A 23,866-nucleotide genomic window follows, 5' to 3' on the forward strand; every position below is an offset into this window, starting at 1 on the left:
GTCGAGACGGCGCAGGTTGGGGCACGCGAGGATGGACGGGAGCAGGAGGCACATCAGGCACCGGTGACTGGACGGGAGGTGAATACGGGTCCGCTGGAGGCGGTGCAGGCTCGTTGACCAGCATCAGGTGCTGTCGGGTACGACGGTACACGGTGCCCTCGTAATTAACCAGGTACGACCGTGGAGAGTCAGCATTGCCGACGACCACGGCCAGCCGGTTGTGACCCGAGGCGGACTCCATCCGGACAACCTGGCCAGCGAACAGAGGGGGAAGGGGACGGGACGATTTGTCAAAGGAGCGTTTCTGAATCACTTGCTTTTCGATGATGCGCTCCTTGACAGCTGCAGGGCTGCGAGCCGTTGGTTTCAGGGATTGCTGGGAGACGGGGATGGGGGGTCTAGTGGTGCGGGACATGAGGCGCTGGGCCGGGGAGCCGAGCGCGGGGTCCCGGGTGATGTTGCGGAGGTTGAGGAGGGCAAGGTACAAGTCAGAACTGGTAAACCGACAACGTTCCATCAGTTCCTTCGCGCTGCGGACAGCGCGCTCTGCAAGTCCATTGCTTTGCGGGTACTCGGGGCTGCTGGTGATGTGGCGAAAGTTCCACAGGGTGGCGAAAGCGGCAAACTCCGCGCTGGTAAACTGGCTCCCGTTGTCGGACTGGAGGGATGCCAGGGAACCAAAGGTAGAGAAGTGGCGGCGAAGCTTCCCGATGACGGCAGCAGACGTGAGGGACGGCAGCAGGTCCACCTCGAACCAGCTGGAGTAGGAGTCCACCAGGACCAGGTAGTGTTTGCCACGCCACTCGAAAATATCGGCGGCAACAGCCATCCACGGCAACTCGGGAGCCGGCTGCTGCAGGAGAGGCTGATGAGGTAGTAGGCGGTTGCAGGCAGCGCAGGCGGAGACCCTGTCCCGGATGTCCCGAACCATGCCAGGCCAGTAAAATTGTGCTTGGGCCTGGGATAAAGTGGCCTCCACCCCGGGGTGCCCGTTGTGGGCAGTCTTGAAGTAGTGATCTCGCAGCGCGGCCGGCACCACGACCTTGTGACCCTTCACCACCACGCCCGCGTGCAGCACCAGTTCATCCCGAACCAGGAAGTAGGGCACGGCACCAGCCGGCAGGGAAGACCGTCGGTCAGGCCAGCCACGGCGGATGACGCTCTCAAGCTGTTGCAGGGCAGGATCAGCGGCAGTGTGTGTGACCAGGGACTGCATCTGCCAAGATGGAACGATGTTGACGTTCAACACCATCAGGTCAGCCGATTCGTACGGATGGCGGGAAATGGAAGGTAGTGGGGCACGGGACAAAGTGTCTGCCACGAACATCTCCTTGCCCTTGCGGTACACGATATCGAAGGTAAAGCGCTGAAGCTGCAGCATCATCCGCTGCAAACGGGACGAGGCTGCGTGGATGGGCTTGTTCAGAATAGAGACCAGCGGTTGGTGGTCAGTTTCGATGGTGAAGGTGTTGCCCAGAACGTAGTCTTTGAATTTGGAGCACGCGAACACCACGGCAAGGAGCTCTTTTTCAATCTGCGCGTATCGCTGTTCAGCAGGGGTCATTGTGCGAGAGGCATAGGAGACGGGCAGCTGCCGGTCGTCATAGAGCTGCAGGCAGGCAGCACCAAGGCCGAATCGAGATGCATCGCAGGTGAGGACGATTGGCCTGTTCAGGTCGAAAAACTGCAAAGTGGGGGTCCGTGCGAGTCTGGACTTCAGGGCCACGAAGGCCGACTGGTGGTGCGGGAGCCAGGCCCAGGCATATTCCTTCTTGGTCAGCTCCCTCAGGGGGGCACTCAGTTCGCTGAGGTCGGGTATGAACTTGCCTAAGTAGTTGACCATGCCCAGAAAGCGCTGCAGGCCGGGCACGTCAGTGGGAGCGGGCATATCGGTGATCGCCGCCGTCTTCTCGGGGTCTGGCTTCAGGCCCCCCGCCGTGAAAACATGGCCAACGTAGGTGACTTCCTCAACGCGGAATCGACACTTCCGTTGATTGAGTTTGAGATTGATCTCACGAGCCCTGTCCAGGACTTGGCGGAGGTGTCGGTCGTGCTCGGCGACGTCCCTCCCGTACACCAGGATGTCATCCACAATGATGGCGCACGGCAACCCGGCAAACAGCTGTTCCATTGTACGCTGGAAAACCTCGCTTGCTGAGTTGATCCCAAAAGGCATGCGGAGGAAACGGAACCTGCCAAAAGGTGTGCTGAAGGTGGTCAGGAAGGAGGAACGTGCATCCAAAGGGATCTGCCAAAAGGAGCTCTTGGCATCTAGGACCGAGAAAACTGTGGCTGGACCGACCTGTGCCGCGACGTCCTCCACCGTCCGCATGGGGTAGTGCGGGCGTTTGATAGCCAGGTTCAGGTCTTTCGGGTTGATGCAGATCCTGATCTCGCTCGCATCCTTCTTGGCAGCGACCACCATGGTGGAGACCCACTGGGTGGGGGCACTCACCTCCTTGAGGATGCCCATGTCCACCATGCCACGTAGTGTGGACTCCACGCGGCCCTTCATGGCAAAAGACACACGGTGGGCCGGTCTAACCACCGGGTTGACCCCCGGGTCAACAACGATCTTGTAGGCACAGGGCAGCTTCCCCAGGACGTCATCAAATCGGTCGGGATACTCGATCAGGGGGTCCATGGGGGCCTCCACCAGGTGGATGTCGCGGTGGAATGAAACCAAACCAAAGTCCTGGCATGCACGGGCGCCCAGCAGGGTGACGTTGTCAGATGCTAGCAGGAGGAACGTGAGGGGCCGAGAGGTCTTCAGAACAGTACAGATAACCGTTGCCTTCCCCACGGCAACCAGAACACCTCCCCCATAGGCATGAAGGCGGGAGTCGTCAGGAGTAACCCTCTCCCCCGAGCTTATCTGCTCGAAGAGGCCAACAGACATAACATTTGCAAAAGCACCAGTATCGACCTTGGCAGGGAAGGAGTGTCCATTGACAGTAACATGCACGGAAGGATCCGTTATCAACGCAGGTGCACCCAAAAGCGAAAACACTGTATCTGGATCGGGGAGTTCCTCGTGTTGGTGCTGGGAACCGGTTGCGCTATCACTGTTCGCAAGGTTGTTTAGACTCCTTCTAGGAGCAGGGACAGGTCTCCCACGAGAACGACAGGCTGCAGAAAAGTGGTTCATTTTCCCGCAGGAATTACAGGTTTTGCCCTGCGCTGGGCAAACGTTAAACTGGTGTGACGAGAAGTTGCAGTTTGGGCATCGGCGAGGGGTGACCGTAGTGGGCGCGGAGGGGTCGACCCTGACCGGCGGGGCATTTAGCCGCCGGCGTCCGGTGAAATTTATGTCATGGGACGCCGGCCGAGATACTGAGGCAACAGCAGAAGCCATGCGTGCAGCATGCACGGCGTCCTTTAGCGACAGGTCAGGCTTCATCAGGAGCTCGTCACGTAGCTTGCAGTTTAGGAGACCGTTGACCAGGACGTCCCTGATCATCTCGTCGGGTGTGATCTTTTCAAGGCGGCACCTCCGAGCCATATGCCTCAAAGAAGCAATGAAGGTGTCAACGTGCTCCCCAGGAGCCTGACGACGCGTGAAAAAGTTAAAACGCTCGATAATGTTATTGGTGGGTATATCACACAGGGCAGTGAACTTGGCCATGAGACATACCGGGTCGTCGCGGTCCTCCGGAGGGACGAAATCGAACGAAGCATATCGTTCCATTGCCTCCGGACCAGCCAGGTTGAGGAGCAGGTGAGCTCGTACTGCAGCAGTTGCATCAGGATGGGCAATCGCGATATAGTGTTCGTAGTCCCGCTGGAAGACCGTCCAGCGGTGCACTATGTCCCCATCGAAAACGAGCGTGTCCGGACGACGACACGAGGAAGCCATAGCAAAGTGGAAGGAGGGGACACAATTGGGAGAAACAAATAATAAAATAAAAACCGGTAAACAGGAGACGCAAGTCTACCGATCTGACACCATGTAAAAGGATGTCACTCGTACGCAGAGTCTTTTACTAAATAAGTTTATTAATAACACTACACACATTATGCCCTAGCTGTCCGTGGTCATCACTGGCACTAGAGAGCGAGCTGGAGGTGGGGAAGCTACAGTTATACAAGAGACCATGGGGAGTGGTTAGTAGTGGTGAGGTCACTATGTTAAAGGAACATGCACTGATCTACAGTGAGAGGGGTTGGTTGTTGCAGCACCATCGTAAGAAAGTCATGCTGCAATGGTTACAGGACTATTTTGTGAGATCATACTTCAGTGCTATGAATTCCTTCCTCAGGAAGGATTAATTTGCCTTGATGATAGTGCAGCTTTCGAGTGATTGTTGGGATGACAGAACTGCCCCAAGAGGAGAGGTTGAAGGAGTTGGTCGGTATTCGAAGAATGGTCTCATTGAGATGTCCAAGATTCAGAATTTACCTTGTGACCAGTGGTGTGCCTCAGGGTTCAGTGCTGGGCCCATTATTGATTGTCATCTAGATCAATGATTTGGATGAGAACGCACAAGGCATGATTAGTAAGTTTGTAGATTACACTAAAGTGGTAGTATTGTAGATAGTGGTTGTCAAACATTGCAGCAGGATCTTGATCAGCTGAGCAGGTGGGCTGAGGAATGGTTGATGGAGTTTAATACAGAGAAGTGAGAGATGTTGGATTTTGGGAAGTCTAACATGGGCAGGACCAAAGATACTAGAGGAACAAGGTAGACCACTGGACCCTAAAAACCGGCACGGTAGCACAACGGTAGAGTTGCTGCTTTACAGCGAATGCAGCGCCGGAGACTCAGGTTCGATCCTGACTACGGGTGCTGCACTGTAAGGAGTTTGTACGTTCTCCCCGTGACCTGCGTGGGTTTTCTCCGAGATCTTCGGTTTCCTCCCACACTCCAAAGACGTACAGGTATGTAGGTTAATTGGCTGGGTAAATGTAAAAAATTGTCCCTAGTGGGTGTAGGATAGTGTTAATGTACGGGGATCGCTGGGCGGCACGGACTTGGTGGGCCGAAAAGGCCTGTTTCCGGCTGTATATATATGATATGATGATGATACGTCATGGCGCCATTTTAGTAGGCAGAAACTTGCAGAAACATTTTGAAAGAAAAAAAATAATAATCTGTGAATTGATAGATGGGATATATTCTGCATTTTAATGGTATCATCACACATACTGCTCCCCCAAAACACTGATTACACTGCGTGAGGCATAGTAAACGGCGGGTTTTGCCTACTAAAATGGTGGATGTTACGCTCCTTTGTGTACTACACTTCAGATTTCAACAGAGTGGTCCATCTTGTTTCTCTAGCATCTTTGAGCAGGACCTACACAGTGAATGGCAGGGCTCTGGTGAGTGTAGTAGAGCAAAGGGATCTGGGAGTGTAGGTGCATAGTTCCTAGTGGCCTTCCTTGAAAGTGGCATCACAGGTAGACAGGGTGGTGACGAATACTTTTGGCACATTGGCCAGCATCAAACAGTGTATAGAGTTCAGAAGTTAGAAGGTCATGTTATCGTTGTACACTACATTGGTGAGCTCACATTTAGAACATTGTCTTCAGATTTTAATTTGTCACTGAGCCACTTGATAGATTAAGAGGTAGATTTTAAAGACCACCCCAAAGGAGGGTGGGAGAGTGAGTCACGGGCCGAGAAAGGATATTCCAGACTTTATGGCTTTGCCGAAAGATATGAGACTAGAAACCAAGAGCAAAGGTACCAAAGTATTGTAAGACAGGAAGAGGGTAGTGAGAAAGGGAAGGTGAGGTCAATCAATGGTACTTTATTGTTACATGTACTGAGTGAGGTACAGTGACATTCATTTTTGTATACAGTTCAGTATCACTATACATAAGCACTGCGCTACATCTTGGTTAAGCATCTCGGATACAGTACAAGTGTATAGCAGTATTTCATTGAAACAGTGTAAGAGTCGCCAGATTTGACAACATTTTCAAGTCCCAGTTGTTATAGGTATAGAGTTCTTAACCTGACTATGAAGGCCCGGTGGTGGTGTTGCAGGGTTTACCTGGACAAACGTAGCCATTGGTGTTCTCCACCTCTCTGTGCCTCTGCAGCCCATGTCCGGTCCATGTTCTAGGGCTCTTGGAGGGGTGCCCGGTCCGGCCGAGCCCTAGGCAGCCCCTCCAGTGGCGTGTACGTCCCTGGATGTTTAGCCCTTCTGAAGTCCACAATCAGCTCCTTTGATTTAGTGACATTCAAGAGGAGGCTATTGTCCTGACACCAGAGTGCCAGATCAGCCACCTCCTCCCGGTAGGCCTTCTCATCGTTGTTGGAGATCTGGCCCACCACCACAGTGTCATCAGCAAACTTGATGATGGAGTTTGAGCTGAACCTGGCCCCACAGTCATGTGTGTACAGGGAGTACAGTAGGGGGCTAAGGACGCAGCCCTGGGGGGATCCTATGTTCAGGGTGAGGGAGCTAGATGTGTGTTTCCCCCATCCTGACCACTTGGGGCCTGGCAGTGAGAAAGTCCAGGACCCAGGCACACAGAGGGGTGCTAAGCCCCAGTTCCATCAGCTTCTCAACCAGTCTGCTGGGGACTATTGTGTTGAATGCTGAACTAAAGTCAATGAACAGCATCCTCACATAGCCCTCCTGGCTGTCCAGATGAGAGAGAGCGGTGTGTAGAACCTGGGAGACCGCATCATCCGTGGACCTGTTCGGACGGTATGCGAACTGTAGTAGGTCCATGTTGCGAGGAAGGAGGGCGCAGATGTGCTTCTTGACTAGCCTCTCAAAGCATTTCATGACAACCGAGGTGAGGGCCACCGGTCGGTAGTCATTTAAACACGCTGGAGAGGCATTCTTTGGCACCGGTACAATGATGGATCTTTTGAAGCATGCAGGGACCACGGACTTTGCCAAGGAGAGGTTGAATATTGTGGTGAGCACTGGAGCAAGCTGAGTAGCACAAGACTTTAATACTCGCCCAGATATACCATCTGGGCCTCCAGCTTTCCTCGTGTTCACACGCGTCAGAGCCCACCTCACGTCATGCTCGGACACCAAGAATGTGTGCACATCCCCGGGGGTGGATCCCCCTCCAGCCTCGCTAGCCAGCGCCCCTTCGGTGCTGTTTTTAGACGGCGAGCTGGTGGTGTTACCCGTCTCAAACCGTGCATAAAAAGAGTTCAGGTCATCAGCTAAGGAGGAGCCGGCACTTCCGGTTGAGGGGGTGCTGGACCTGTAGCTAGTTATAGTCCATAGCCCCTGCCAAAGGCGCCTGGTGTCCTGCTGCTCCATCTGTGACTCCATCTTGTCCCGGTACCTCCTTTTTGCATCCTTCACTGCCCTTCGCAGTTGGTAGGACTCTCCCTTGTAGTGGTCCATGTTGCCGGATGCCAGGCCGGAGTTGTAAGCAGCGGTGCAAGCATTCAAGGCCACGCGAATAGATCTGTCCACCCAGGGTTTTTGGTTAGGGAAGATACTGACCCTTACCGTGGGGATGATGGTATCGGCTATTGTGGCAATGAAGTCCGTAACCGCTTCCGCAAACTCATTTACGTCTCTGGAACTTGCTTGGAACATGTTCCAGTCGACTTCGCTCAGTGCATCTTGCAGCATGGCCTCTGAATGGTCAGCCCACCGCTTTATATCCCTCGTCACTGTCGCTTCCCGTACTATCCGTTGTTTGTACTCCGGCAGCAGGAAAATGGCAGTGTGGTCAGATTTTCCAAAAGGAGGGAGAGAAACGGCCTTGTAGCCTTTCCTGAACGGTGTGTAGCAGTGGTCCAAAGTTATTTTCCCCCCTGGTGACACACGTGATGTGTTGGTAGAAGTTGGGCGTGACCTTTGAGATTTCCCCTATTGAAGTCTCCAGCCACCAGCACAGCCGCATCAGGGTTCTTGTTTTGGTGTTGACACAACACATCGTGTAGGGTCGACAGTGCCACGTCGGTGTCCGCATGCGGTGGGATATAGACGGCTGTGATGATCACCGAGCTGAACTCCCGGGGTAGGTAGAATGGTCGGCATGAGATAGTTAGATGTTCCAGGTCCGGCGAGCAGGAACGAGAAAGCGTCTTAATATTTCCAGGATTGCACCAGTTATTATTGGTCAAGAAGCAGACTCCTCCGCCCTAGGATTTCCCAGATTCTTCCGTTCTGTCCGCCCGGAAAACAGTGAAGGACTCGGATGGGCAGATCACCTGGTCAGGCACCAGCGGGGTCAGCCATGTTTCGGTCAGACAAAGGATGTTGCAGTTCTTTATGTCCCTCTGGAATCTGATCCTTGCCCTCAGGTCATCCAGCTTGTTCTCCAGGGACTGGACATTGGCCAGAAGTATGCTGGGCAGAGGTGGACGTAAGGCTTGGGTTCTCAGCCTGTTCCGAATCCCCCCTCGCTTCCCTCGGTGTTTTTTCCGACTTTCCCACTGACCTGCGCTGCCGCGGTGCGCTCCTTTGATGATCTCTATCGGTATATCGGTGAGTAGTTTTCTGTTTAATAGTGCTCCGGTAGCGCTCGAGTTTAATTTTACGAGCGTTTCCCGGTCGTACATTGGTTAATGCTAAGTGCTAGCACACGCTAGAGCACTTAGGGGTAATTTTAAAGTAAACATACCAGTTTAAAACGCACAGTTCCCGCAGAGCTACCACGACGGCGACTGGACTGGACCGCGCCATCATGCTGTATCTCTAAAGAAAAGGAGGTGAAAGTTCCATTGTGAAAGTAACGGAGTTTTCATTGGAACATAGTTATGATTTAAAGAGATGATGATAAGGTAGATTAGTGAGGATAGATCATGAGATATAGCCCTTTGGCCCCGTTCTGCCATTCAATAAGACAATGGCCAACTTTCATTTTGGCCTTAACTCAATTTTTCTATCTAATTCCCACTTTCTATCAATTCCTGGGATGGATACAATTTTTTTCACCAGCTAACTACTAGTTTCATGAGAAATGAACTTAAAGAAGGGTCTCGACCCGAAACGTCACCTATTCCTTCTCTCCAGAGATGCTGTCTGACCCCTGCTGAGTTACTCCAGCTTTTTGTGTCTACCTTTGATTTGTTTTAATCCAGTTTCCAATGATGTTTAGCACACGGCATGTCCACAAACTGTAATGTTAATCGGTTATCTTAATTATTCTATGAGGCTGACTAGTGTAGGCGTGCATTAGAATTATTCTTTTGAATTTTACAATTAGATTTTTGTGAGCCGTAATGGAGCATACAGTTTTTGCTATCTTCATAAAGAGCTCCTCGCGGTGATCTGCTATCACTGTTTGAACTGCCTCTGTTCTAATATCAATTGCTATTAGACATCATGTCTGGCAGCTAGCAACCTCACAATTATTTGTCTTCTATCTGGAAGAGCAATCAGTTTCTTGGATGAATTCTCCTGTGATTAAATGAGGAAATAAAAAGTATAATTTTTCTTTAAAGAGAGCCAACCAAAAATTGGAATGTGTATACGATGAATCTTTGAGACAAATGTTATAAACCTTTTTGAAATATAGTGTATTACTTTACAATGTGCATCAGTGTGAATTATAATACTTACACGTACCAAGTCCCATAGGACTTGAACCCGCTGAACGCTATTATATCTTAGAATCCAATACTGTGTAACATTTGCAGGATACTTTACAACAAGAATAATTTGTAAGTGCATGATTTTTAAAAATCAATTAACTGGTTTTTCTTGTGGAATTTATTGTGAGGCAGGCTTCGCACTAGAAGGTGGACTAGCAAGAGGTCAATGATTAGAAGCATTTTGAGGGAGGTGTGTGTGCTCCATTTACAGTACTCCAACATATACTGTCTGTTTTATGGCGTGATAGTATTGATTGGTGCCATCATTTAATGCATATTGTTGGGACAGAGGCTCTGACGTGCTCATGAAATATTTTTTCTTCTGTATTTAATGTGTCTGGCATGTAACAATGAAGGTCACAAAAATGCGTTTTACTTCAATTTAGTGAGGGGATTGAAATCCCTTGGTTAATGATTATTTATTTTGCTTGGGGGTTTTACTCTGAGAAAATTAGTTGTTTAAGTTTCTTAAACCAGCAATTCAAATTTCTACCCACAGGTGAAAACAGCAACTACACAGGCTATCTACCTGCATTTTATGATTCCATTTGTTAGATTTTATAGGGAGAAAAGCACATTTTTGTGCTTGTAGTTTTATGGGAAGCATGATGAAAACTGTTTTTCACCTGCTGTGAAGTCTATGCCCAAAGTGCATTTTAGCTTGTCAATTTATCTTGTCAATTTAGCATTCAATTCTTAAAGTAGTGAGTTTCAAAAGTTAGGCACAAATTTGTATCGCCACCTGCAACTTTCCCCAAGTGTCTGTTTGCCATGTTAATTGTAGGCATTGATGTCGAACATAATCCACTCATCAATCACGGATGCTGAGAATAGCCTGCTTAGTATAACCTGCAGCTGTTATTTTTTTTTATACAAGAAGTATAGTGTGGGTGAGCTGGATAATTTTTAGGTGTTTTGTGTGTTCTTTGTTAATTTGGCATCAACTATGAAAAAGCTTTTGTGATGTGCTAATGTGGCTGGAACTATAGACTCATAATTAACAGGATCTACTGCTAACCTACTGGAGGTGTTTGGGTAGCAGGAATGAACTGTCGGGATGGTAATCAGAACATTTACTCGAGTTTTTTGTATTGAAGATTGAAGCTGCAAATGGGGATGGTGGGGGGGGGGGGGGGGGGCGGGGGGCGGAGTAAGATTTGACTTTCTTGGTCAGTGGCAAGGGAGGGCAGTATCTCAACGAAGGTTTGTGACTGATTAAACATGAATATGAATAGAAATCTGGACAGATTCTGGTTAGCACTGGGAAGGCTGCAGAGGAAATTTGCCAAAACAATAGACAATAGGTGCAGGAGGAGGCCATTCGGCCCTTCGAGCCAGCACCGCCATTCAATGTGATCATGGCTGATGATTCTCAATCAGTACCCCGTTCCTGCCTTCTCCCCATACCCCCTGACTCCGCTATCCTTAAGAGCTCTATCTTGGCCTCCACTGCCTTCTGAGGCAGAGAATTCCACAGATTCACAACTCTCTGACTGAAAAAGTTTTTCCTCATCTCAGTTCTAAATGGCCTACTCCTTATTCTTAAACTGTGGCCCCTTGTTCTGGAACGTTGCCAGGAATTGGATGGCCACTGTGCACAACACCTGAAGAAGAAGGGTCTCGACCCGAAACGTCACCCATTCCTTCTCTCCAGAGATGCTGCATGACCCACTGAGTTACTCCAGCATTTTGTGTCTACTGTGCACAACACCTTTGTTCATAAGTTATAAGAGCAACATTAGGCCATTTGGCCCATCAAGTCTACTCCACCATTCAATCATGCCTGATCTATCTTTCCCTCTCAACTCCATTCTCCTGCCTTCTCCCCATAACCGCTGGCACCAGTCTGCAAGCGTGACTATGAACTTTCTTTTGCTTGCATTATTTGACACTCTATCCCACCCGTACTCTGACCTATCTTTTTATTTTTTTTTAATATTTTTATTTTTGAAAAGCATATGTACAAATAGAAATAAAAGACAAATTTGTTACAAAGTTCTTACATAGCTTCAATTTTTAAATTTTTAAAGAGAGAAAATAAAAAATAAAGAAGAAAAAAACAAACCTATAAACTATTGGAAAGAGAGAATAAGAATTTTTTTAAAAAAAGTATAACTATAAAAATTAAAGGGGGTAGATCCGGGAGACAATAACCACAGTTGTACATCCAACCCTAAACTCAAGTTTCAACTTTTAATTTTAAATTTTTATTTTAGTCCTGTGCCAAACCCATTTACTTTTCTAAAAATTCAATAAATGGAGACCATATTTTAAAAAATAACTCAGGTTTGTCAATTAAGGCAAATCTTATTTTTTCGCAGTTATTAAACTGTAATCAAGAAAATGTACCTGACTTGTTGTAAAGTTTGTAGTATGTTCTGATAATCCTAATATAATTAATTTTGGATCCATATCCAATTGCTTGTTGATAACTTTAGAAACTATTTTAAAAATCTCCAACCAGAAATTTTGCATTTTTATGCAAGTTACGAAAATATGAGTTAAATTAGCTTCTTGAAATTGACATTTATCACAAATAGGAGAGATACTAGGAAAAATCCTATTTAATTTCGTCTCCGAATAATGTAATCTGTGTATTATTTTTAATTGTATTAAGGAATGTCTAGTATTTAATGAACATTGGTGTATATGTTGTAAACTTTCATCCCATATATCTTGCATTATGAGTTGATTCAATTCGTCCTCCCATGCTCGTCTATATGATTCTGATGACGGAATGTCAGTATCTAGGAGAGTATTATAAATAAAGGATATTAATTTATTTGAATTATAATGTCGATTCAGGCATACATCAAGAGTTTCTGGACCTCTAAACTTATATTCTTGCATGTGTAATTTTACATAATCTCTAAGTTGTAAATATCTAAAATAATTATTAACATGTAATCCGTACTTCTGCTGTAAATCCTGAAAAGAAAGAAAAGTTCCCTTATGATAAAGATCTCCCACCCTTTTAATTCCATAACTTTTCCATTGAGCAAATCCTCTATCTAAGACAGACGGTTTAAAAGAAGGGTTATTCGCAATAGGGAGGAAAGCAGATAATTTACTCAGTTTTAAAGTAAGATTTAATTGTTTCCAGGTACGGATAACACTGTGTATAATGGGATTACCTCCATATGTTTTTTTATTTAAATTTATTGGAGCTAAGAGGATCGCACCAATATCAAATGGTAAACAATCCTCTTTCTCCATCTTTAACCAATCCGGTTGTTGATCAGTGTCATCCAACCAGCAGGTTATATTTTTAATATTAACTGCCCAATAATAAAATAAGAAGTTAGGTAAGGCAATTCCTCCATTAGTTTTAGACTTACATAGATGTCTTTTATTTATTCTATGAGTCTTGTAGTCCCAAATAAAATTAGTAATAATTGAATCGATTTTTTTTATCTGAGTCTGTCTGCACTGTTACAACGAGGCTCAATGTAAGTTTGAGGATCAGCACCTCATCTTCCATTTTGAGTACATTTGATAAACTCATTATCAAATGTTCTAAATTGAGTTAACTCACTGTCTCGATCGCCATCGGAGCTGCCTATTTTACTGCTGTCATCCAACTATAATAATAATAATAATAATAATAATTCATTTATTTTATATAGCGCCTTATCGCATGCTCAAAGCGCTTTACAAAAACAATTAACATAGAAACAAACAGACAAACTATCCTGACGGAAAAGCGGCGAATACTCAACGCCAGCGTCCTCTCACGTCAGGGTCCGGCAGTAGACATTAAAAAGCACAAGACACACAGATATAATTTTTTACACAAACAGCCATCACAGTGATTGCTCTAGGCATACCCTCACTGTGATGGAAGGCAAAGTCTTATCTCCTCCTCGTTCTTCTCCCGTGGTGCCACGAGGTGATCGAGGCTCCCAACTTTTTGAAGCCCCCACCGGGCGATGGAAAGTCCCAGGGCCGACCCGAGCAGGCCGATGAAAGTCCTGAGCCCCCACTGGGCGATGGAAAGTCCCAGGGCCGAGTCGAGCAGGCCGATGAGAGTCCTGAGCCCCCACCGGGCGATGGAAAGTGCTGCGGCCGAGCCACGCAGGGCGATGAAGGGCCTGCGAGCGGGTCGATCGTACCTCGCGCTTCGGGGCGGTAGAAGCTGCTACGGCTGGAGATCCCAAAAGCCGGTCGCCAGCCAGGGACCTGCGAACTCCCGATGTTGCGGTCTGCAGGGCCCACGGCCGAAGCCTCCGAGATGGTAAGTCCAGGCCATGCGACCGGAGTCTTTGAGGTCGATCCCAGCTGGAGGCCGCCGACTCCACGATGTTAGGCCATAGCGCGAACGGAGATACGACACGGTAAAGGTCGCATCTCCGTTGAGGAGGAGATTTGAAAAAAGGTTTCCCCCAACCCCCCCACCACCCCCCCACATACACAGAGTTAAAAATAAAACAAAACGTACATTTAACGACGACAATGACAAAAAACAACAACAAAAAACCAGAGAGACTGCCGGTGAGCCGCATTTCTCTCTTCATTACGGCCATTGGAATTTATCCACAGCAACACAAGCAAAGAAACGTAAACATCCTCAACCATTAACCCATTTCACCTGGAACTGCTATTCCCTAACCATGCCTCCTGTCTCCTTAGACTTTTAAAAACGACCTATTTTATCTCTGATTCCTAATTCTGACAAAGAGTCTCTGATCTGAAATGTTGACTTTTTTTCTTTCCACAGATGCTGCCTGCTTGTCTCCATTTTTTTCAAATTTCCAGCAATTTTTTTGATTTTCACTAATTCTAGTTTGAACCTATTTTCCTTATGTGCAAAGGTACTTTTTAGGATAATTTTGATTTACGTCCATTTGTTTTATGCGTGTGAGATTAGTTTTTCATACTGCTTTAAATAAAGACTTGCACAATTGGAAGCTAATAATGATAATTATTGTTCTGTGATATTTATTTCCTGTAACAGGTAACATAATCTTTTTGATAAATGATATCTGCACTGTATTAACAGCTCATAGTTTTACTTGCCTGCTGGTGGCCTCTAGCATTTTCATTTGGTTTCTTTTGTTATCTGTAAATAACATGAACTGGAAATTGGAGGAACAGCACCTCATATTTCGCCTGGGCAGCTTGCAGCCCAGCGGTATGAACATTGACTTCTCCAACTTTAGATAGTTCCTCTGTCCCTTTCTTCCCCTCCCCTTCCCAGATCTCCCACTGTCTTCCTGTCTCCACCTATATCCTTCCTTTGTCCCGCCCCCCTGACATCAGTCTGAAGAAGGGTCTCGACCCGAAATGTCACCCATTCCTTCTCTCCTGAGATGCTGCCTGACCTGCTGAGTTACTCCAGCATTTTGTGAATAAATACCTTCGATTTGTACCAGCATCTGCAGTTATTTTCTTACACTTCTTGAACTTAGAAAGATATTTGCTTATTCTAGTCAAGATGACATGTTGCATTGTGATTAGGATTTTTTGCAATATATTCTCTCTTTCTGGGGTATTTTGAAAAAATCACATATTATAAAGGGCAACAAAGTGACAATGCTAATAGAGCTATTGCTTCACAATGCCAGAGTCCTAGGTTCATCCTGACTGTGGGTGCGCACTATGTGGTATTTGCATGTTCTTCCTGAGACTGGGTTGGTTTTCCCTGGAGTTCTCCAAAGATGAGTAGGCTAGTAGGTCAATTGGCCAATGTAAATTGTCCTTGTTATATGGGTGAGTGGTAGAATATGGGGGCATTGGTGAGCTTGTGGGGAGAATAAAGAATAGGATTCGTGTAATTTTAGTTTAGAGATACAGTGCGGAAACAGGCCCTTTCGGCCCACCGGGTCCGCGCCAACCAGCAATCCCCGCACATTAACACTATCCTACAGCCACTAGGGACAATTTTTAAAAAACATTTACCAAGGCAATTAACCTACAAACCTGTACGTCTTTGGAGTGTGGGAGGAAACCGAAGATCTTGGAGAAAACCCACGCAGGTCACGGGGAGAAACTCCGTACAGACAGCACCTGTAGTCGGGATTGAACCCAGGTCTCCGGCGCTGCACTCGCTGCAAGGCAGCAACTCTACCGCTGCGCCACCGTGCCGCAGGATTAGTGTAAATGGGTAGCTGATGTTGACTAGGTGAACTGTACAGCCTGTTTCAGTTCCATACGAGTATATATTCATTGTCTTGAAAAAAGATTTGAATGGTGAAGTGCTATGATGTGTATATCCGATTTTGATTAATTTGGATAATGAGTTTATGCATTAAGAGATGAGGGATTTCATCTGCAAGTTTAAGATGGAAAAGCTCGAGTGATTCTCCTTGTGGCAAAGAGGATCTTGAGATTTGATGGAGGTATACAAGTCCTCTCTAGGGTGCGGCTGGGTTCCTCCTGTGAATTGTTCTTAATCCGAACAGTTCGCGAGTTGGAAATGCAGCCGCTAACTGAGTTTCCACATGGCAGAAGACACCTGCAGCCCTACAAAAGCCAGCAAATTCATCTTGCTGGTCTCCCAAATGCTCGCACGAATGTATGAGCTGGGCATAAATTGGCCGTTCGAAGATGGATAGGACTTAACATCACCGCAGTGTGTATTGTACTGTGCTGTAACAATTCTAACTCTCCAAGTAGAACAAATGAATGTACCGGTGTAAGAATTTTCATATTTGTGTATTATTAACAGACATATGATATCAACATCCTGTCAGCATGTCAAAATGTGTAATACATTTTTTCCAGCGCATTCAGTGCAGAGTGGAACCGTGCCTCTGGTTCTGTTAATACCACGGCCTCTTGCACACGAGTGAAAAGAAATCTATTATTGTTTGGTTTAGGTTTGGTGATCAATTTCTGTCTCTGTTCCTATTTGTTTAAATCATCTATATACTAAAACTCTCGTTTGTTTGTTACTGAACTACAGCCAAAACGGTACACGACATCGCGACAATTTTAGGCCCACCTTACTCACCTTCGTCCCTTTGGTGCTAATGGAAGAAGTTTCATTGAAATTGGAGTTATATTTTTTTAAGTTATTCACATTTTAAAGTTTAAATCTATCTCCGGAGGGAGGAGGGAGGATAAGGGGGGTTGAGGGGGATGGAGTCGGGAGGAGGAGAGGGGATGGGGGGGTGGAGGGGTGGAGGGGGGGAAGGTGAGGTGAGGAGGAGGGGGAAGGGAGAGGGTGCTGCACCAATGCAGGAGAGGTTTGGGCCCAACGGGTCCACTTGGTCTAGTATATACTAGAATCTGGAAAGGGATCCTTCATCTATTGCTTTATTCTTGAATGGTAAACATTTCTTAGCATTGATTGCACAAAGTAAGTTGAATGCTATATTACCCTGTCAGATGTAAGGTTATACAAAGTAATGCTTTATTCAGTGAAGTATAAGAAAATAACTGCAGATGCTGGTACAAATCAAAGGTATTTATTCACAAAATGCTGGAGTAACTCAGCAGGTCAGGCAGCATCTCGGGAGAGAAGGAATGGGTGACGTTTCGGGTTAAGACCCTTCTTCAGACTGATCAAAGAGGGAAAGAGTTGTACACCTCCTTGACCAATTCTTTCAAATAAAGAACAATAACCCTTAAACAATGTAACACATCATCAGTGATTTATAATTTGATGTAAAGACCTAGCTAAATCAGAATGCTGAAACAAAAGCTGAACATTTTTTTTTTTTTTTTTTCAAATATTGCTATCTTTTAAGGTACTTTCTATCAGACTTCAACGTCACTCAGTGATGGTGGAAAAGATCTAATGCCTGCGACATTGCAGAGACACAATTCCACCTTCACCTTCAACGCTGTTGAAGGATCTACTGAATCCCACGACAAAAAGCAAAGAACAAACGACACTTAGCTGAGCCAGACACCTTGTGTCACGTTTATTCCAGAAGCCCCTTTTTCCTACATTCTCACCAATCATAATCCGTGTGCAGATAAGGCCAATTAGTGCATCTGACCTTGGAGTTGTATTGAGCTCTTGTGGCTGGACCTTCTCGTGAGGCTGCTGGCGAGTCGCCAGTGGTGACGGGCTGTAGGCAAAACCGACGTGGGCGTGAAGGTTCCACAGTTCCCCCCTCGGGCACCGAGTCATACAAGGTGGCGACCTCCTGTCTTTGTCCTGCCCCATACCGGTCTGGCGGTTGATTTTCCGGCCTGATCTTGCTTGGTACTGCAGTGTAGGAGGTCTTTGACAGGAAGTGCTGGGGTCTTGTGACTTCGCCGGTTTGGTGGGTGATGTAGTCGGTTGGTTCTCAACGTATGCTGGCTTTAACCGGTCGACGGATACGGTGTCAGTTTGTCCGTTCCGATAGGTCACGAAACGTTTGGGTAGGTGTTGGATGACTTGGTAAGGGCCAATGTATGCTTGCTGAAGAGGTCGGCAGACGGCATAGTGTCGGACCAAAACATGTGTGCAACGTTGGAGGTCAGCAGGTACGTAGACCATTGCAGGTGTTCGCCATGTCGGTGTTGGCTGGAGTAGCTGCATAGATCGCCGTAATCGATTGACATACCTGCTTGGATCATAGGATCTGCCTGTGGGGATTGGCTCGACAAATTCGCCGGGCAGCTTCAGAGTTGTGGCGTAAACCATTACCGCCGACAAACATCCTAGGTCTGCTTTGACCGCCGTACGAATGCCAAGCAGAACCAGAGGCAGCTGTTTACTCCGGCAGCCAGAGCAGCTTTCAACTTGCGATGGAACCATTCAATCAGGCCGTTCGCTTGTGGATGATACGAATCGTTCGAATCCGGTTCGTACCCAAGAGGCCGGTTAGTGTTTGAAACAGCGCAGATTCGAATTGCGGTCTTCGGTCTGTTGTTGTCATACTTGGGACCCCAAAGACCAAAATCCATTGGTCAAAGAAAGCGCGGGCTATTGTTTCCGCTGAAATGATGATGACTGAGATAGCATCTTGCCATCTTGTGAACCGGTCTTCACAAGTGAGCAGATATGTGTAGTTTCTTGACGGTGGGAGTGGGCCGACCAAGTCCAGGTGCACGTGCACGTGCTCTAACCGGGTGTCCGATACAGGAAACGCACCGAAAGGGGTTCTTGTGTGCCCGGAGATCTTGGATTGTTGACACGGTAGACAAGTCTTCGCCCATAATCCATCTGGATGAAAGGCCAGATGAAACGTTCGGAGATGAGTTTTATCGTAGCCTTCTTGCCCGGATGTGATATGTTGTGCAGCACGCTGAAAACTACTCGACACATCATCCGAGGTACAATCGGCCTTGGTTTGCCAGTGGAAGTGTTGCATACAATGGTTTCTCTCGTGTCACCGAAAGCTACATCTTCCAATTTTAGGGCTGTATGCTTCCGGTGGTAATGGATAAGATGGGAGCTGCGTGCGTGCGAGCCATGGCATGAAAATCGGTGAGTGTGACCGCTTTCAGAGCATCCATCTCCAGTCTTGACCGGGTGTCGGCAACCGGATTTGCTTTTCCTTAAATGTGCCTGATGTCACTGGAGAACTGCAGAACGAAGTCCAAGTGGCGGATTTCCCTCGGTGAATAGCCCACACTTGTACGAGGAGTGTATGTGAGCGGCTGGTGATCCGTATAAGTAGTGAAGGGACAGCCTTCCAACAGAGGGTGAAAATGCTTGACGGCGAGGTACATAGCCAAAAATTGTCACCCGAACGTGCTGTACCTCATCTGAGTGGGTGATAATTTTGCCGAAAAGAATGCTAGAGGCCCCACCTGCCATTGACTCGCTGCTCCACGAAGGCTCCCACTGTGTTGCCGGAGGCATCAGTGGTGAGTGAAAATAAGGCATAGGGCCTCTGATGGACCAGCATAGTTGCATCGGCGAGAGTCCTCTTAGCGGCGTTGAAGGCTTGCACTGCATCCTTGGGTAAACACAACGGTTTCTTTGAAGACAATTTGTTCGAACCTTTGGGCAAGTCGGGCACGGGTAAAAGGAACATGCGGCGTTCGGTAGAAAGCGGCGGTAGAAATTCATCATCCCCAAAAATCGCCGTAATTGGTTTAACGAATTTGGCACTGGGTAGTTTTTGATTTCCTGCACCTTTGCTTCACCGGGCAGGATGCCGTTCTCCGTCACGCGATGCCCGAGGAAAGTGAGTTCGCGAGCGCCAAACTTGCATTTGTTCGTGTTAATGACAATACCATATTCGTCGAGACGCCGGAACAGTGATCCGAGGATTTTTCTTGTGTTCGTCTTCGCTGGAGCTCCGCCACCAACACGTCGTTGATGTATGCGTAGACAAAATGGAGGCCAGAGAGTACGTGGTTCATGAAACGCTGGAACGATTGTGCTGCGTTCCGTAAACCAAACAGCATCTGTAGAAATTCGAAATTCCCGAACGGAGTGACCTCTGCTGTCTTTGGAATATCGGCAGGCTCAACCGGAATTTGGTAATACACACGCACGAGATCGATGCTTGCGAACACCCGCTTACCCTGTAGGCTTGCAGAGAAATCCTGCAAATGCGGGCTGCTGTATCGATCTGGAATAGTGGCATTGTTCAGTGAACAGTAGTCACTGCAGGGTCGCCACTCTCCGGGAGACTTCTTCGGGACCATGTGAAGAGGTGATGCCCAGCAGTTCTTAGACATGTGGATGATCCCGAGCTCCAACATATAGTCAAATTCAGCCTTTGCAACTTTGAGGTGATCTGCGGGTAACCTGCGCGCTCTTTCCGAAACTGGAGGGCCGCGGCTTTGAATATGATGCGTGACAGAGTGTTTGATATCATTGTGCCGGTAAGAAGGAGTTATTAGTTGTGGAAATTGTTTCAGTAACTCCTGATTGTGATGTATACATGCAACAATATGGTAAAGCTGCTATGCGATGTATACATGCAACAATATGGTAAAGCTGTGCCTGCGCAGCTGCTAAAATACACGGAGAGTTAAAATGGCGATCTTGTGTCCAGACCTGTGATGTTTTGGTCTCCCGCTCAATGTGTGCTTTAGAGAATGATACTGAGTAAAACATATCATTAATTGGCGAGGAGGATGGGCCGGTACTAGGTTGGAGAATGGTAAGAGTTAGTCATTGCCGGACGGCAGATACAGTTCACGTGTGCGCGGGTGCAGTAATCACTTCAGCGGCTATTTTTTAATATCCACCAGCAAAGGGAAGTGAGAAAAAAAATCAGTTCCGATAATGGGTTTTGATACGTCGATGATTGTGTAAATCCAGCGAAACGTTTTCTGCAGGCCCAAGTCGAGCGTGAGTGATTTCTGACCAAATGTCTGTCTGCTAGAATTGTTTGTGCCGGTGAGAACACATTTGGGGTTAGGGTGAAAACACTCTTGGGAACTGGGAGAATAGCTCGGTGCCGGAGTCAGTGAGATATTGCATACCCGAGAGGCGGTCGCTGAGGAAAAAGGCAGTGGCTAGTTTGCCCACGGGCAGCCGTCGCCTCCACTGCCAGGCCTCGTCGTTTCTCGGATGTGTTGATGTTTGGAGAAGGAGCAAGGAGGTTGACACGACCGGTGTTTCTAGCATAAGAAAATAACTGCAGATGCTGGTACAAATAGATGTATTCACAAAATGCTGGAGTAACTCAGCAGGTCAGGCAGCATCTCAGGAGAGAAGGAACGGGTGACGTTTCGGGTCGAGACCCTTCTTCAGACTGATGTCAGGGGGGCGGGACAAAGGATGGATATAGGTGGAGGGAGATCTGGGAAGGAGGAGGGGAAGGGAGGGACAGTGGGACTATCTAAAGTTGGAGAAGTCAATGTTCATACCACTGGGCTGCAAACTGCCCAGGCGACATATGAGGTGCTGTTCCTCCAATTTCCGGTGGGCCTCACTATGGCACTGGAGGAGGCCCATGACAGAAAGGTCAGACTGGGAATGGGAGGGGGAGTTGAAGTACTCGGCCACCAGGAGATCAGTTTGGTTAATGCGGACCGAGCGCAGGTGTTCAGCGAAGCGATCGCCGAGCCTGCGCTTGGTTTCTAGCAAATGTGTTGGGCGTTACCTCGACCCCGTCCCCGACCCCCAAGGTTTGCGTTGAACCTGAAACGGGGATGGTTCTGCTGGGCTGCCAAAGCCTCGACTTGCGCAGTGAGCACGGCAATTTGCTGTTCCCACTGTGCATTTTCCGGCTTTACTGTTGTTGCATTAACCAGTCACCTGCAGCGCAGTGGTTGTCTCCATGACAATGTCAGCCTGTTTTGTAAGCTCTATGCTGGCCGATTGAAACGTACCTATCAGGTGCCCCTGCACCAGAGTGGGCATGCAGCGGAGAAGCGTCTGTTTCCAGACATCGCCGTCAATCTTTTCGTCTCCCGCCAGCCTGCGCCGTCTCCGCAGCATTTGTGATGGCCTCCTATCGCCGAGATTATCATCTCCCAGCAGCTCCGAAATGCGGGCTTGCTTCGAGGGCTGCGTTCGCTCCAAGATAGCGGATTTAAAAGCGTCGTGTGGCGTCATTTTTCCAGGATTAAGGAGCACGTCCTCCACTTCCCCCGCAATCTGCTCTGGAAGACGAGCTGCTAGGAACCTGAATTTTGTCCTTTGGCTCATGACCTTGAGGGAGTAAAATCAAGCTTCTAGTATTGAAAACCACGTTCTGGCCTTGGTTGTAAAAAGAGTTGGGACGTGGAGTTTTACCTCGTCGACTGACACAGAGTCCCTCTTATCGTCTTACATTTCGTGAGCAGGCGGTAGGTTGCGTCTAGCAACGGGGTCACCAGTTGTAGGATCTACTGAATCCCATGCAAAGGACAAACGCCACTTAGCCGAGCAAGACACCTTGTGTCACGTTTATTCCAGAAGCCCCTTTTACTTACTTTCTCACCAATCATAATCCGTGTGCAGATAAGGCCAATTAGTGCGTCTGACCTTGGAGTTGTTATTGAGCTCTTGTGGCTGGACCTTCTCGTGAGGCTGCTGGCGAGTCGCCAGTGGTGACGGGCTGTATGTAAAACCAACGTAGGCGTGAAGGTGCCACACCGTTGACGCATGTATACTTCAAAGCCTCTTGCTCTATTCCCTTTACACCCATGACTGTGGCTAAGTGCAGCTGCAATGCCATCTACAAGTTCACCGATGACACATCTGTTCTTGGCCAATTCATGGGTTCAGGAAAACAGTAAAAGATGTGGTTGAGTGGTGCTACAACAACAACCTCTTGGTCAACATCAATAAAACCAAGGAACCCATCGTGGACTTCAGAATGAGGAAGTTTGGAGACCGCCCATATATTTTCAATGGTGGTTGGCAATGATATTTCGACTTTACGATGGTGCAAACGCTAGGCAACGACAGCAACCCGCAACTCACATCCGGCCACGTGATCAGGTGTATTAAATGCATTCGACTTACGATATTTTCGGTTTACGATGGGTTTCTAATGTAACCCTATCGTAAGTTGTGGAGTGCCTTGCATTTAATCAATATGAAAAGTATTAACTACACATAATCAAATTTGGTGGCACTCAACCGATTTATTCCAGTCAGTCATAGTTAAAGTAGTTCAACAATTCTGCAACTACATCGTAACGCTTTTCCAATTGAGCAATAACGTATTTATAGGATTAATACATAAGCAGAACATTTCTGTTGTCGTTATGAGTTACAAACACGTTTGTGTTTCAGTTAAGCTTCTTAAAGACTTGAGCAATTTCTTTTGTGATTTATTGTCTCTCTTTCCAACTTAGAATCTGCATTGCGAGAGGAAGTGGGCATGGAGGATAACATGACCAATGTTTCCAAGGACAGGAGTAATAGGTGGCAGAAAATACAGGAAGGATTACAATTTATCCAGTGAGTATCATAACTTTCAGGTTAATTGAAGTATTGGATCAAACTGTATGGCACTTGATGTACTGCAGCATCTGGGTGTTTTCTGTACCGGAATAGTGATTATATACTTTGCTGCTTTTGTTTGGCAGCAGAGCTAGCAGAATATTAGCTATTTTCTATTATATTTAAATAATATTTATATTCTATTATTTTCGTGACCTCTATGAGCAAGGGTTCAGGCTACCTCAATGTCCTCGGACATTTGAGTGATCAATAGTTCACAGTACTGCCGGTGTTGTTAAAGTTTCAATAAAGTGTAAAACATACATGTGAAACTCAGTCATGACTAATTGGTGTGCCCAAATTTGGCTTGTGATTCACTTTGTTGTTATTAAATGGTTTTTTATATTCCACATTTACGAGTATCAGAATTTGGCAGAAAATCCTTTTTTGTTTGGCATGCAATGTTAGGAAACAAAATAAATTAGAAATGGCAGGGCAAAAGCACGTGTAAATGACGAACAAATTAAATAGTTGTGGCTCTAATTATAAAGTAATATGTGCCAAACTATTTTATTGAAGTGGGATATATTATTTATTTATACAGAACAATTTCTCT

At 47.1% G+C, this 23,866-nt stretch overlaps 1 protein-coding gene across 4 annotated transcripts in view; it reads left to right on the plus strand.

The window, feature by feature from the left end:
• Positions 1–23,866, plus strand: part of zc3h7a (zinc finger CCCH-type containing 7A) — an 84,619-nt gene that overhangs the window by 3,150 nt on the left and 57,603 nt on the right. For all 4 annotated transcript variants that reach the window (XM_078418176.1, XM_078418178.1, XM_078418175.1 and 1 more), the window contains exon 2: positions 23,163–23,268. In XM_078418176.1, the coding sequence (XP_078274302.1) occupies positions 23,189–23,268 (80 nt within the window). In that variant the 5' untranslated portion in view covers positions 23,163–23,188. The remainder of the gene's footprint in view (positions 1–23,162; positions 23,269–23,866) is intronic.

This window comes from Rhinoraja longicauda, chromosome 21, assembly GCF_053455715.1.
Source record: "Rhinoraja longicauda isolate Sanriku21f chromosome 21, sRhiLon1.1, whole genome shotgun sequence".
Lineage (NCBI taxonomy): Eukaryota > Metazoa > Chordata > Chondrichthyes > Rajiformes > Arhynchobatidae > Rhinoraja > Rhinoraja longicauda.